The 16,406-nt window shown below is 37.4% G+C and overlaps 1 protein-coding gene across 4 annotated transcripts in view; it reads right to left on the bottom strand.

Annotated features, from left to right (window-relative positions):
* ulk4 (unc-51 like kinase 4) overlaps positions 1–16,406 on the bottom strand; it is a 68,433-nt gene that overhangs the window by 22,604 nt on the left and 29,423 nt on the right. For all 4 annotated transcript variants that reach the window (XM_029504402.1, XM_029504401.1, XM_029504404.1 and 1 more), the window contains 9 exons: positions 15,478–15,605; positions 10,544–10,677; positions 10,183–10,304; positions 9,921–9,977; positions 9,595–9,646; positions 8,937–9,031; positions 5,971–6,022; positions 4,830–5,019; positions 4,070–4,162 (listed from right to left, as the gene is read on the bottom strand). In XM_029504402.1, coding sequence (XP_029360262.1) covers positions 4,070–4,162; positions 4,830–5,019; positions 5,971–6,022; positions 8,937–9,031; positions 9,595–9,646; positions 9,921–9,977; positions 10,183–10,304; positions 10,544–10,677; positions 15,478–15,605 — 923 coding nt within the window. The remainder of the gene's footprint in view (positions 1–4,069; positions 4,163–4,829; positions 5,020–5,970; positions 6,023–8,936; positions 9,032–9,594; positions 9,647–9,920; positions 9,978–10,182; positions 10,305–10,543; positions 10,678–15,477; positions 15,606–16,406) is intronic.

Here is a 16,406-nt window from a genome sequence, read left to right as displayed (position 1 = left end):
CTTTGTGTTACACTTCATCACAAACGTTGCTGGTAGGGACTGAACTTAGATTACCGTGATGTTCAGTTAATATGTTACAAGAATCTACAGATTCAATTTTACAATTTATATTGACTTGAGACTATTTTTTAACCTAATAAGAGGTAAGTGTTCTGGCAGAAATGTATTTGGCCAGTAAAAAAGAGCCCTTAATGTGCATCCAGCAATGTTCACAAGGTGCACTGAAATTCTCCCACCTTTTCACTTTCCTTCCTCACAATTTTAAATTCTGTTCTATTGCTAGACAGTTGCTCACTTTGTATTAAATGTCCTTGTATTTAGTTTTATTCTTGTTGCTTCAGGCATCAATATCATCAGGATCTGGAAAAGAAACTGTACTGTATTGTATTAAGCAGCGGCTGAAATCTGAAGTTTGTTTGGAGATTGCGTCTGATATTTTTAATTCTTCATTGCTTTAGATGGTAATGCAAGAAACCAAGATGACAGTTTCACCTAATTGCATAATTTGGCAATATGTTCAAGAAGCTGTGCTAATCTCACCAGAGTCCTGGTCAACGGAATATTGGGACCTAGAATACTAGTGGTCATTGAAGCTCTTTGTTTAACACTATGCAGCCATTAGCACCACTGAAATAAGAGCATCCATGCTCATCGTGACAATGTTTCTTTTTAGCAGGAAAGCTATCATTTATTCTGGGGTGTCTTTAGGCTTGTAGAGACATGGGGCTGTAACACTGACCACATTTCTGTGTTAACTGTTCTTTACTTGTCATGATGAATGAAACCAGACATCTGTGATGCACTTTATATTTGGCTTGGTACACTATGTTAGGCCTTTTATGAAAGGGTAAATATATCTGTGTGTATGTGCGAGTGTAGCTGTGATGGATGGCCGCCCATTAGGTGGGTGATAGGCTGAGAGATGAGAGGACAGCCCAGGCCAGCACGACATGATAAACTGGACCACCTTTAAACTACCAACCATATATCAACAGAAACAACACACCAAACCAGACACTGACAAAAAGAGCACAAGAGACTGCCAATAATAGAACAAACAATAGAGACTAGCCTCGCTATATTAGTCATACATCATCAGCTTTATAAATGAAAATATACTTTCACAACATAGACTATACTGAAATCACCTTTCTGCTGCTGTAGTCAGATACTACTATGGCAAACTATGCACATTAAGCACTTCAAATTAGATCATTTTGAAAGGGCAAATATTGTAACGAAGTCCATCCTTGTTAATATTTCAAGCAAAAAAATACAGTCAAGTGGTCATATGATAGTAGTTGGAAGTTTAAGTTTAATTAGCCTCTGTCACAAAGCACCAAATGCTTTTCCCTGGAGGATGGTCAAATTATTCAGAAATGATGCACCTTAATGAGGTTTTTGTATAATCTAAAGCATATTTTTAAATATTTCAAATGCATTTATTCACTGTAGAGAGCAGATCAGTAAAACAGTCTGTTGCATACAATAGCATACTTTAAAAACATGAAAACAAACACACTGGATGTTATTAACACCTAATGATTACACTTTTCTCTGGTTTACTTTCGTGTCCCAATGACTGTGCACACTCCATGATGTAATGGTTTTGTGAGGATAATTTTTTCAGCCTATTAACTACTGATGTAAGAAAATGAAAAGAAAAAAAAAAACAAAACATAAAAAATAATGAGTTTTATTTTGTACAGATATTCTTCCCCAACCTCAATTCAATAACTAAGCCAGTTAAACTATGAGAAAATAGTTGTTAGTTTGCTGATAAGAGGCATACACCAATACAAGGACATTAAAGAATATAAATGGTCTCTCTCGTTCTCTCTCCCCCTCACTCACAGAGCTCACTCACGCACACGCTCGCATGCACACACACAAACAGCATGAGGTTCTTTGGCTAAAGGTCATAGTAAATGTACTTGTTTGAAGGTGTGTCTGGGCTGTGATAATGTAGAGAGAAACAGCAGGCTGCCTTCCCAACGTTAATGTCCTCAATTTACCATCTAATTACCGCACGGCTGGCTTCATAGCCACACTTATCTAACCAAGACCCAGGCAATTTAATTTCTGATTGTATAACTGCAAAGATGGAGGGAGAGCTGTGGAGAGAGGGCACAGTGAAAAAGAGAAATGTGGACTAATGTTAATAAATTAGAGATGGTGAGAGAAAGAACGAAGGCGAGAGAAAAATTTTTTTAAATATTGTTAATAATGTCAGAGAAAAAGTGTGAGAAAAAAACGAAGATACAGAAAGATGAGTGCTGACACCAATTTGAAAAGTTCATGTCACTGCTTGTGTCAAGGAAAGAGGAGGATGAGGAGTGAGTGAGGAAGAGATGGATGAAGACGAGAGGAGGTACTTATACTGATAAGAGAAGTAGGGGCATATTCACCAACAAGGGTGAACAATGATGTCTTGGAGGGAGGGATACAGATGGCCAGAGAGTGGGATAATAGTGATAAGGGGTTTATTGAGTTGAAGTAGATCAAATAAGTAAATGAAAGAGTGGAATGAAATAATGGAAGAGCAAAATAGGTGATTCACAATTATGTTTGTTGCAATCCAGTGCTAACTATTGAAAGATTTACAATGAAACATAAAAATATGCATGACAATATGGTCACTTTGTGATTGACCAATATTGGTGCCGCAGAGGGTGACAGATAGACATCCCTGTCACTGTTCCTCCACCAGGAGACGTTCCAGGAGTGAAGGAATGAAACGTTAGTGAATGGTGGTTCACGGCTGATGACCCTGCTGCTGACCCATGGGCACCAGAGGAGGTGTGACAGGCAGCAATGCCCAACATGTGTTCCATCTTCCTGTACATTAACTGAAGTGGTTGTGTGAGTGTATAAGTAAAAGTAAAAGGTAGCTTGCATTATACACAGCATACAAAATTTAGGGATAAATTAATTATGAGGCTACCAATACCATCATTTGGCTTATTAAGCTGTTAAAACACTCATGAGGGGCATGTGCACCATTTTTATGTCATTCTTTTATGTCCTTTTTTTAAAGTCAGGTGGAGATGTACACATTTTCATGTTACCTCAACAATTGGCATTTCATTCCTGTGCAAATGTTTTCTCTGATTCTTAGCGACAACTTGTCTCATTCTCCATCCCCATTTGGTCTTCCTGCTATTCTTCCCTCCACCCCTCTATCCAGTTCTTGCCCTCTCTCTCTCTCTCTCTCTCTCTCTCTCTCTATAAATGTATATATATATTGGTCTAACTTCTCTATTTTCACCCCCACTTTTTGTGTCTATCAACAGCTGAAAATAGAAGACAGATGACCAGAGAATCAAGACTTAGTGACAGCTGCTGTCAGAGCACATCTATTAAGCACATGTACACAGATGAACACACGGATGCACATGCACATACACAGGTGAATAATTTCATGGTTAGAAGAGGGATCAGCAGATTCTCTGTGCAACAGCAACACACCATTACTTCATTTTATTCTGGTGTCAGATGACTGCTTCCTCAAGAAATATTGTTAAAGTACTGAATAGCAAATTACTTCAACATTATGCCAGTGAGTCTTACTCTTAACACCATCAATAATTTTGTCTAAGTCATGTGCAGGAGTAGCTACTGTGCCAGACATAAAAGCACAATGTGTCAAGATTTAACACATCTTAGCTGATGCAGTACTAAACTATACCCTCCATTTAACTGTTCACTAATGTAGAAAGCTTTAGCTTTAAGAGGGGTGAAACGGGTTTAATTCAAGGTAGATCACTACCAGTATCCTTGCTGTACTGTATGTGCTAACAGCCCTGAATGTGCATCATAGTCAATAAGTAAATTGTTATTTGTGGATATCTGTACATGCTGTGGTAGGTAAATAAATCACTGCCAATGTTGCATTTTTATAATTGTGTGCATATATATGCATGGGAAGGTGTTTTTGTGTGTGTGTGGTTGTGAATAAAAAACAGCAGTTTTGAACTGGGAATGACTAGCCTTGGGAGAAAAACACTTAAGTGTTTCACTCAGTGTGATTGATTGTGTGTGACTTACGGAATAACTATGTGTACAGTACCTGCAAATCTGCGTGCTGTGTTCAGTCATTGACACAAGCAGTTTGAGAGCGTAGAGAGGGACAGGCTCTGCTGCTCTAAGAAGAGACTCATACCTAGACAAAAACATTCATGAGATCAACATTTGGCTGTCATAGTGTTAATAATTAATGTAGTGTTCTGATCATTAGTAACAGAGTGTAAACTGGAAAAGATCTGGAGAAAAGAGCAGAGCAAAGTGGGAGGGGAAAACCAGAGTTATAATAGGAGAAGGAATGAAAAAGAAATGTGTGAGAAGGAACAGAAGAGAGATTTTGAGAGGGTAAAAGGGGAGGGGGAGGAGAATTATGAGAGGAAAAAATTAGTAACTCATAATAAAGCAATGAAAGAAAAGTGCAATAAAAGGGGGTAAAATATAGTATAGCAACAGACCCACTGAATGACTCAAAATAACTTGATTACTTGTGTGTAATCACTTGTATATGGAACCCCAAGAAAGTAAGTAGACTTGTTTATCTTAGAACTTCACAAAGTATAGAAGAAGTATTATTTGTGGTTTTATTACTGAGAAAAATTATCAGTCAAAAATAATACCGCTGGCTAAAAACAGAAGATAGAAATTATTTTGACAATGGTCTGACAATAATTACATGAAAGATTCACATTTAAGGCAGTTATGCCTTAAATGTGAAAACAAGCATCTCATTGAGAATCATAAGAATCTTTTCATACAGAATATTCAGAAATTACATACAGAACCACAAAAATATGTGCCAGACCAACCTTGGTAGCAGAGATTTAGAGATGAGAGCTAAGATTTGATTGTAAGAGTTTCCTTCATCCCTTCTTTCTGTTGCTCTTCTCTCTTTCTTCTCCTCTGTCCTCTCACTTACATTTGGGCCATCTCCATCTTGGACCAGTAGGACAAGATTGATTTCGGACAGTACTCTCAAAACAAACACAGACCACTCCACTGTAACACACAGAGACATAATGAGAGGATTAACATGGTAAAAAAAATAGCACATTTCAGAAAGATGAAATCTGCATCACTGCTTTAGAAATAATAGAGAAATTGTTGATTTAGAGGCAGCAATAATACCCATGACAAAATGCAACAAGCAGACTTTAAGATGTGGCACAGCTTAAGGCCAGATCTATGTTTGAATCTTATTTACTATCTTAGACCTTTATGGTGTCCACTTTGAATTATTCATTTTAACTGAAATAGCTAAAAAACAGATAATGTATGTGGAGACTAGGATACTTCAACAGTTTCAAAAACAGAAGAGCTCCGTGGATGACTCAGTCTTAAAAACTCCTTTCAAATAACATTTTGATACTAGGTAACAAACAGTATCCATGATTAACACAAAACAGGGCCATAACTTTACCCAAAAAACTGTTTCCACAAGACATGCGTTACATTACTCTGTCAGGCAGGACCCACAGAAGCCAAACAATGACTCACTGAAGGTTACAAAACTAAAACACTGCTGTGGATACCAACAATGACACTAGAATTTTTATAACTTTAGACATTCAAGGTTAGCCTCTCTTCTTCTTTGGAATCTCTTCGGTCTAAATACCTTTCCTTATCTATTTACAACCTCATTAAATGTGTCTACCCATTGATGTATGCACACTGAACATCTTTACATTTTTTTCCCTTTGCTTGATATTAGACAGAAAACAAGTTGAATGAAAGGGGTTATGATATGCAACAAATACAAATGCCATTGGAGTTGTTTCATATGCCCTTTACATTTTGACTGCAGGTCTGCCCCTTTCTTTCCAAACCTCTTCCACTATTTCCCATTTCCAATGCTCAACTCTCTTCCTCAGCTTAACATGTGCTTGGCCATTCACAACACCTCTGATTGGCTTCATTTTCTTTTTTTCAGGCTCCTACCACCTTTCTTACCATTTATGCTGAAAGCCAGTGCTGTCAGATGGGGCAGGATGGAATCCACAACCTTCAGGAAACCAAAAATATTTACGTGTTAAACACTATTGATACTTTAACACAATACTGAGTAAGAGTCTGTTTAAATGCAGTAGTATAGTAAAGGATCAGTGTGGCAGACTTAATAATAACCTTATAATATATGCAGGATGCAGATAATCTATCATGCCAATGTGCCATTTACATGAAATCATTCAGATAGAAAATGACAGAAATAATGTAGCAGAATAAAAATGTATTTAGAGTGTCATTCATCATTTGGAAGATGCCTTTATCCAAGGTGACCTACAAGTGTGGGAAATCACTAAAGAGTTGTAGTAGACGGTGTAAGTACTATATCTTTTCAATTAGTGAAAGGACTAAAACTGTATAGTAAGTGCTAGTTAGACATGTCAGTGTTAAAAAAATTAAGTTGCACAAAATATACCAGAAAAATTGACAGTCTTTCTCTTCAGATTCAATCTGTGTTGAACATGAATGGAATAAATATCATCAATCATTTAATTTGGTTCCATGTTCTTTAATTTAGGGAAAAAAGTGTATCAACCAATCTCAGTTATCCTATGAAATCATACTTAATATTCAGCAAGGCAGAAACCAGATATATTTTTAGATTAGGCTGAATAAAAAGACAATGTGCTAAATTAATGCAGTGGGCATCAACCACAGAGACCACTGTCAGAAGACCAGATTAGTATGGAAATACACTGTTGAGTGATTTCTTTGATCACACACGCACACACACTTGTAAACATGAACATAAATGTACTTAGACAACTTTCAAAGCCTTTATTTAGGCATGAATCTGTATTGCATGAATTTGCATGATTACTCATACTACCATAGAAAAATACACTAATGCCGAGTGAGCGTGTGCGAGGTCATTACATTGAAGGCAGGGAAAGAAAAGTACAAAGGATGTTGTCCACCACTTAATGGTCTGTATATTAATATCACAACCATCAAAAGACTGGAAGGAGAGTGTGTTTGTGTGTGTGTGTGTGTGTGTGCGTATATGAGAAAGAGAGGAAGGTTTGGTGCAGTTTCTCTGAACTGTTATCTATGGTTGACATGTCCCTCCACTTTCTGAAGTACTCATTCAAATCCTCATTTTTCGGTCTTTGCTCTATTGCATAGTAATCCCTCTGTCCATTGCACAGGTATAAAAAAATCACCACAATTGGAACTAAAGAACTGAATTTCATTCAGTTTGTGTTGTAGCCACTATAAAAGTAGCAAAATACTATTCAGCCATGGCTAGGAAAGATCCAATATGAAAGACAATTTATTTGACCTTTTTTGCCATTAGTAAATCAGAGGCAACAGCTAGTCTGAAGCTTAACGTCTGTTGCTGGTAAAGAAATTGCACTGTTATAGCTCTGTATAAACCCATACAGTATGGTACCTGGTGTATGTGCTGTACTGAAGATAATGTATATCATTAATTAAACAGTACGATGGCCATTGCTAGCAAGTACCTTGGAAACAGTCACTAATATTTAATGATACATACTCATAGTATTTCCTGGTGGGGAAGTAGCCCAGTGGTACAGTGCATGCTTTGCATGAAGAGCCCTCGGGTTCAAACCCCAGCTACAAGGCCAACCAGCGGTAGCCTTGTGCCAGTCCCTAGCCCAGATAAAGAGGGGAGGGTTGTGGCAGGAAATGCATCTGGTGTAAAACTGAAGCCAAATCAAACATGCAAGTCACAAAGCTGACTTGCTGTGGTGACCCCAAATAGGGAAAAGCCAAAAGAAGGGAAAAATATAAATACAAACCTCATAATATTTCTCCGACTTATGATTAGAAGATATTGATGTTCTCAATTTGCGAAAGTGACAAATCTGATACTGTAATAACCAAATCAATAATTTGGTTTTGCTGTTTACTATTTATTCTGTTTCTGCACAGTACATACTACATTCCCATTGGTTATGTTTTGCCTGATCTTTTGTTTTCAAATACTATTGGTTTATTGATAATAACCCTACCATATTGGCTGAGTGCATATGTAGTGCAAGTTATTCAAACTGTAGTCGTTTCTTTGAAAAGTATTGCAGTGGCAAAACTTACCAACTTCGTGCTGTGATAGGGATTCAGAAATGTGAACTAACTGAAACTTGAGTGTAACTCCTCGTCCAGCTGGCAATAGAAGTTAATCTGAGCTGGCTGATGGTAATTAAAGTGTGGTCCTGTGTTATTGACTCTCAGTAGCTAAAAGACTCATTTTTGCTCCTTTCCTATATTCTTCATCTCTTTTCTTTTCGCTCCCTCCATCCTGTCTACTTCCTGCTGCTCTTCACTTCCATACGTCAATAGTCATTAAACACAATCTCCTTGACCCATCACATACACATACTCTCTCTCTGACGCACACAGACACACACAAACACATACACACTGAATTCATGAGGCTCTATTGGGTCAATAGTTGATTAGTGTCTTGCCTAACAGCCCACAAGTTGACCCTATGTCCTCTGGTCATGAATAGACAGGTGTAACAGACCAGAAGGCACACAATGAATATTAAACCACAGAACACTTTATGAAACAGACAAAATGGGAGATATTCATGAATATATGAGCATTAACCTGACAGTTTTTATATCATTCCCTTGTTTTTTGCACTCTATCACTGCAAATTAACAGTATCTCTTGTGTTACTCTAAGAATACCAGGATGATGACAGGTTGTCTCCAAAGTCCTGTCAGATGTAATATACTGGTGTTGAATTTCACAGGACAGAGAAAGAAATGTAGGACAGACATTTCTTTATAAAACCTTCCCTTGAATCAGTTAGTCAGAAAAACACAAAACTAGCAGGTGATATAGACGGACCGGCAAACATTCACAGTCTACATCAGGAAGATGGAAAGTGAGTCAGACAGGAAGTCAGCTACATGGTTGCTTGTGTACATACTTACAGCACTCCGATGTGGAGTAATGAGAAGGTGGTGCTGACTAAGAACTTCCACAATGGACAGAGATGTCCTAATCAACTCCTCACACACTGGTGCACCTAGAGGGAATCAAAAAAATCATTCAGCTCAACTGAATCATCCCCTCAGTAAAAGTGGAGGATGACCCACAGGCTGTCCAGAAACTGAATCTGCTGGACTGACACCTGTGTATATTTCATTTTTGAGCAAGCCGCTGCAGTATTGTTGATATTATAAAGCCCTGAGCTCCACCAGTTGCAATGAACCCCAGATGGCTATGTACTGTAGCATATTTGACATTCGAAGCCACATCTCTCTCTTAAGGATATTTTCACCCATTCCTCATTTTAAATATATAATCAATATTTTTTTCCTCACGATCAAAAGGTAAAAGATATTCATGCCTTAATTTATTAAAAGACACAGCTTTTTTCAAAGACCCTCTTTTTCAACTACTTAATTAGATCAATTCGAGACCATGTACTAAGGAAGATAATCACTAAGATAGATCACTGACTGTAAGATAAATGCAATGCATGTAACATGAAAAGTCAATGAAAAGTGTAGTACATTAAAATAGATCACATTTTAACTAAATTTAAGTGATAAGTGTCATGATTGTAGCAATTAAAAAATAACTTACTCACAGCACCGCCCAGATTTGTTTCATTGGAGTCTATAGAGGTGATATAGCTCTGAGAAGGATGGCGGGCAAAAATTACACATCTATTAAAAACTTCATCAACACTTGGTCAAGGCAATTGTACTGTGATGCAAGGACTGTGATAGCAATTTCTGCTTATTTTCATGTTAGCCTAATTGTCTTTTCCTCTTATGCTTCAGCATATCAAACAAACTCAGATTAAAATGCCCAAATGCATCCAAATTTAAACACCATTATTATGTTGTAAAATAATTACTCTCATGTTGACACACTTGAACAAACAATCTGTATGACAAAACACTTACAAGCAACATTCCAATTTGAGCCAAAAACTCTTCAGTGACAATTTGAGATCGAAAGACCTGTCAGTAGAAAGTCAGCCATACATTCAAACAGGAATGGGTTAATAAGACAAAAAAAAAAAAAAAAAAAAAAAAGTGAAATAACAACAATTGTGTTTGATAGGTATCGGTAAATTATTAGAAAATCTTTTTGGATAAACTTGCAAACAACAATACTAAAACTTTAAAATACGATTTCCTCCCTACTCCTTTTGGTCCTAGTTACCTGTGATGAAAGAAGATCCAAAACTACAGACATGGTGGGCAATGTGTGTTTAAGCTGTCTGCTCTGAACTGTAGATGGGTGTCTCCTTCCGATCACATCTCTCAGTGCACACAAGACATCCTCTAGAGTAGATAAGAGACAAAAAGAGTGTAGCTAGGATAAGAAGGGAGAGAGTAGAGAGCTAATGGGATTTATGCAAGCATAAACTATAGCTGTCTATTTTAAAGTTATTTTTTTTTATTCTTTTTTCAATTCTAGCAAAAACATTTTTCTATTAAAATGACACAATTTTTTTATAGTATCAAAATATTCACATGTAAAATCATGCTGAGAGTTATTTTGTGTGTGTGTATGGTTGTACCCAGTATTATTGGTGCGGTGCTACTCAAATATAGAATCACCAAGTCTAGACACCGAGACAGGTAACCTGATTGACTGGGGTTGTCTCTGAGAGGTGAGGCTTTACGTAGGTCTCTCTCCAGGTACATGACAAGTCTAGATCAAAAGACACACATGCATTGCAGGTCAGAGTAAAAAAGAAACAACAAAAATGGTCTGCATATTTACAAATACGGTATACCAATCAGGTTCTTATTTGCTCACTCTGGTTGCTTGTAGTGTGCCAGTATATTCTGCTGCTCCTCTCATTGTGATGCAGACATATTAGCAAAATGATTCAAGCCAGTGAGTAATTTTGCCTGGATGTATAAAAAAGACTAGGCAGGAAAGCTGTGCAAGACAGAGACATACAGACCGGCCCAGAGAACATTTTTATTCTCAGCAGACTGCCTGTATTGAACAGAAATCAATAATATGCTATTCGCAAACTCAGAGCAGTGCTGAAAGGTTACCACTGTTAACTGATATTCATTACTGACACACTAACACCCACACGTGTATCAGGACACACACACACAAGCACTAGGAAGAATGAATGCAGACCCATGCAGAGGGATTCAGGGAGGTCACATTAGTCAACAAATATTGATTGTAAAATTTAGGGTGGCTATTGTGCAGGTTGTTTGGTGATTGTGAGCTAAATGTTATCTGACACAGCCTCAGCTATTACTTATCACTTTATGGGTGCAAAAAAATAAAAACAAGTCCCTCAAGCCATATTATTGTTAAATTCCAGTCAAATCTTAAGCCCTCCTCGTCACACAAATCTGCAAATGACTAGTTTATCTTGTTTTAGACAATTTGGTAACACATCCGCTTTAAATTATCATAGAGTCCCGGTAAAATCTTCACATTCAGTCACAACAGCAGTTTAGTTGATAATGATGGACTCTTAAAAATGAAACATTCCTCCCCAAGAGTTGTACTTTATAGGGATCAATATAACAGCAGAACTAATAAAAATACTCAAAATGAAACAATTAGAACAATGAATCATATAATGAGGAGCCAAAAAAAGGATTTTACTTCCATCAGGTAGTGTGCATATTACTCCAACAATTTGCTATAGATCTACAAACTAGTTCAGTGCAATGACGACACACCAGAGAACTTCTGTCTCCATGTCTCCATTGGAATTGAATGCAAAAATCAGGTTAAGAGCTTAAAACTCTTTTGAAAGCTCAAGAGGCCAGTGACTCCACTACTTTTGGACATTTGGAACCAGCAGAGCCCGTCAAGTTCCTAGAATTGGCCATTATTCCAAACTCAGGACAGCAGACACGAAGGTCCTCAATCAGACTGAAAAAGAACCTAACAGCCTTTCCAACTGAGCTTCAGATGTCCACTGGAGAGCTGAGAAAACCTCCTAGAGGGACAATCATCTCAGACATTTAGTGGCAAAGTCTTATGCTGTCTGCCTTATTTAATGGAAAACTGTCTGATTTTTATTGAGACATTTCACAAAGAAATCAACTAAATGTTAGTCTACCTTTTCCTCTACTACACATGTATGTCAATTTCAGTAGTTGTGACTCTACCTAGCTCTATGCCTTCCTGTCTTTCTCTCCATTTATTTCCCCTGCTAGACTTCTGCATGTGATCCTCTGTTGGTCTTACAGACAATTTTCCAGACTGCTAAATGGAGACAAACTTGCCACCTTTGTGTCAGTCACTGTGGGAGACCAAGCACTGACACACAACTGACCTGCAAGTGGCTTGCTCTGTGTGTGTGTGTGTGTGTGTGTGTGCCTCCATTCCCAACGGCAATCTTCCTTAGTGAAGTCTGCACAAGTTTATCTCATTCAGGCAAAAATAAGTACAATTTTCACACAACTATGGAGCTAATTAAAAACAACATGTCTGGGTGATAGCAGGTCTGAGGCAAAGACACATGTCTCTGCGTGCAGTTGAATCATCCAGAGTGCTCAGTGGGAGAGAGACAGGCAGGTCAACTCTGACAGCTCTAACACAGTGAACAGAGAGAGAGAGCGAGAGGAGAAAGATGACGTGTGTGAGTGTGAGTGAACGAGAAAGACAGGCAAAAGAGGAATAGAGTTGAAGAGGAAGTAAGGAATAAAAACAACTTCATTCTGTTTTAGGGTCATGTATAAATGGAGGTGTTAAAGCTGTCTCTGTGGGAGAATGGTCCAACAGAAAAGATCCTAAATTATGTTATCTTGCCACAACGTTTTCACTTCCTGCCACATACTATTTCTGCATCCCAGCTCCAAAGGATATAATATAACTTGAAAATAGAAAGTATGATTCTTTATGGTAAAGTTTGTAGGCAGTTAATACACCAGAACGCCTTGTACAAAAACGAATTAACTGAAGAAATCTTAATTTCTATTAGATAGAGATTTAGATTTCCTCAAAACACAATTTTCTATGCACTTCTAGGATATCCAAACTATTGTAGCTTGGTAAAACTCACAGGTAAAAGCAAATGGTAATGTGCAGCCACTGCTGAAGCTTTACCCACGAATATTGGGCCTTGTGGTGTTAACCCCTGGACCATTTAGTGGGGTCAGCGGGACTGTCTGCAGCATTAAAGCATCCACATTCAATGAAATTCAGTGCTAAACCTTCTAGACTCACTGGTACAGTGTATGCTGAGGCCTGCCAGGGGGGCGTACAAGGCCACAGAATACAAGTCCATTTGGGAGATCATGGTGACGGGCGATCGACAAGCTATGACAGCAAAAGTGAAATATGGCAAGTGGATTAGCAGGAGAAGGAAAAGAAGCAGTCTAACCTTCAGCTCCAGCTATGGAGTCAAAATTGTCAAAAAGCTTTTTTTTTTTTTCACAGCTCTGACTCCAGGCAGTGGATATCATCCCTTAACTGTGAGTAAGCAAAACTGCAGACAAAATATACAGCCAGAATAATAGCTGGTTTTCAGTGCAAGTGTAAAATAACACTACTGATTAAATTGAAAACTTAAAATAGAAAGATATAAGGAATCAATTGAGCCGTTGAAAAATAATTTTGACAAGATTAAAGGCTGAACAGACTGGTGGAGCAAAACCTGACACATTAAGAAGTCTAAATAGAAACTGGATGAAATTGTAGCAATTGTAGTTTTGTGCAACATTCTTGAGGCCACTAACTGCAGGCTGCATGCATATGAATGATTTCTGGCACTTAGACCAACTATACAGATAAGAAGACATGAAAATGTGACAATTTTATATTCCACAACATGAAGAATGAATTCACTAACTCCTGAGTAGTCATGTAAAAAGAATGCACATACTAAGTTTATCCATACTCCATATGGAAAAGTTAATCAGGTAGTTCACATCTGGGACTGAAAGAAAGAAGCATTTTAGTAAAAAAAAAACAAAACAGAAAGAAAACTGATCAAAAAAGAGAGGAAAAAGGAGAGGAAAAGAGATGAGACTGTTATGAGGATCCATATGTCAGTAATCTGGGCATGTTTTTCAAACTCAAATAGCCAACTGGTCATGAATTACCAGGGGAAGTGAGTGTATATATCATGCATATGCAACTGATGATTCACAGCATATTCACATCTGCATTGCAAGTTAGTATGGGGTGAAACACAGGACAACCAGCTCTAATGAACCATTTGAAGTTCCAGCAAAGTTACAAAATGCGGCAGCAGAGACTGAATGGCCAGGGTACATACATTTATATTATCATTCCCTTGGCTGCTGTGCTAGTTAACACAAAGGTTACACAGAGTGCAACTGCCTGCCAACTGGAGAATTTTTTATGAAGGAAGCCTCTCCTCTAACGCAGGCTGCTTTAAAAAAGAGATAATTGTGTTGAAAGCTATTTATTTGCCTCAAGTTAAATAATACAATGCATTGCTAATATGGTCAGCTTTATTGATTTGATAATATAATAAATCTAGTATTTGTCTGGTAAATTGAATTTTCCAAAGATTGTAATCAAAGCACAGAAACATCCATATGAGTAAGAGAAATGTTAGGGAGCTGAGTTTAATTTCTTCTGCTTTGTCATTTTTGGGTATTTAATTGCTCAGAGAACATTTTTTTTTTTTTGCTTTAGCACAAGGCAGCATAAATAAAACGTGAATTTTTTTAAAAGGTCTTATTTTTCTGAATGCATAAAATAAGTAGTACACTGATTAGTTGTGATAGAGCGAATGCAAATTTCCTTAAATTAACAGTTAACATTTCATGGACACAAAAATACCATAATTTTGTGTTGGCTCACCAAATTCTATATTGAATTTAATTTTAGTGAGGTGAGTTGAAGATAATTTCATTGTCCCTGAGGGGTAATTTGTCTCAGACAACAGTACCGCTTACATATAACAGACATACACACCAGAGACATAGACAATTGATGTGTCACAGTAATACAAAAGATGCAATTCAATATTGCACCATCCTGCACTATTGCACCACCCTCAGCTGACAAATTCCAAAATAATATGCATAGCAATATGCCCAAGTGACAGTAGTGACAATGTAGCAGGGTAAGAGAACACACATTCAACAGCTAAATAATTAAAGGAGAAGAGTGCCTTGATATTGAACTCACAAATGCCATTTGTTTTTTCTCTGACAGCTTGATCTGTGCGTGAACAACGGCATTTCAGACAAACTTTCAAATAATCCTCCATAGTAGACTGGAAGGATTTACCATTTGGATACTGTAAGAGGATACAATTACGGACAAACTTTAAAACTTGCTGTAAAAAATGTTATTTAATTAAACTCTTTAAGCAATTTATGAATACCTATATCTGGGACATGAGATTCCATCAATTATCATGGATAACTGCTTGATAGTTGTAAACTAAAATGCAGGTTTTTTAATAAATGTATTACAGATTTTCACTTTTCTCAGTATGCGAGTTCCACTGCGTGCATTTGTATAGGTGTGACAGTGTGTGTTTACCTATTTTGACAGCAGTAAAGCAGCGTTTGTGAGTTGTCCTGTATTAGTAGCAGTAGTAGTAGTAATGCCTTGGCTCTTGTTACCGTGGACGGGCTCTCTAGACAGCGTAGAACCTTCAACACCAAATCCTACAAGACAAACACAAATGAATAAAATGAATAAAAGTCAAAAATACGATAATTTGTAATTCAAATAGTCAGCTTTGTGGGTGTTTGTAAAGAAACTTAGTAAAGAAACTGCTGTATTAAGTCTTTTCCTTGTCTGCCTTGTACTCTACAAAATATTTCCTTTTAAACTTATTAAGGCTACAAAGTAACACCTAAATGTTTATGAGGCAACAATCCATCTCAGTAGGTTGATTAAGAGTATGACCCAAAAAAAAAAAAATATCATACTTAGATTGATGTAGTCCAGTTCTTGTACTGGATTCAATTAATTAATGTACAGAATCAGGAAATGATTGAATGTAATATTTTCCTGAAGGAGACAAAAAAAAACATCTAATTTTCTGAAAATGCTTGAAACTATCAGACTTAAATTCAATTGTGCCAACTCTACATTATCAGACACCTGCAAACACACATACTCACAGGCATCCAACAACAACTGCTGTGCCTACAGCTACTTCAGACACTCATTCTAGCAACATAAACTCAGCAGCACTGACTGGTTGGAAAAAATTTTGACTGGCCAACATTCATTACCATTATCACCAACACCATTCACTACCGACTGTGTGTGTCTATGTGTGAGTGTGTGAGCACAATTGTACATTGATGAATGTTATGAGGGGACCCACCAAGTTAATTAATTTCAAAGCCCAGTAGTGCTTGCCTGACTGATAAGTCCCTCCCCACTACCCATAATGCTTTGCTGAAGTGGAGGGCTGTAGTGCTTTCATTCAGCCAATTAGCCCAGATACTGACACA

The sequence above is a fragment of the Echeneis naucrates genome, chromosome 6, assembly GCF_900963305.1.
Source record: "Echeneis naucrates chromosome 6, fEcheNa1.1, whole genome shotgun sequence".
NCBI classification, from domain to species: Eukaryota; Metazoa; Chordata; class Actinopteri; order Carangiformes; family Echeneidae; genus Echeneis; species Echeneis naucrates.
The sequence above is the reverse complement of the archived record's forward strand: the minus strand, read 5'-3'. Positions and strand labels throughout refer to the sequence as shown.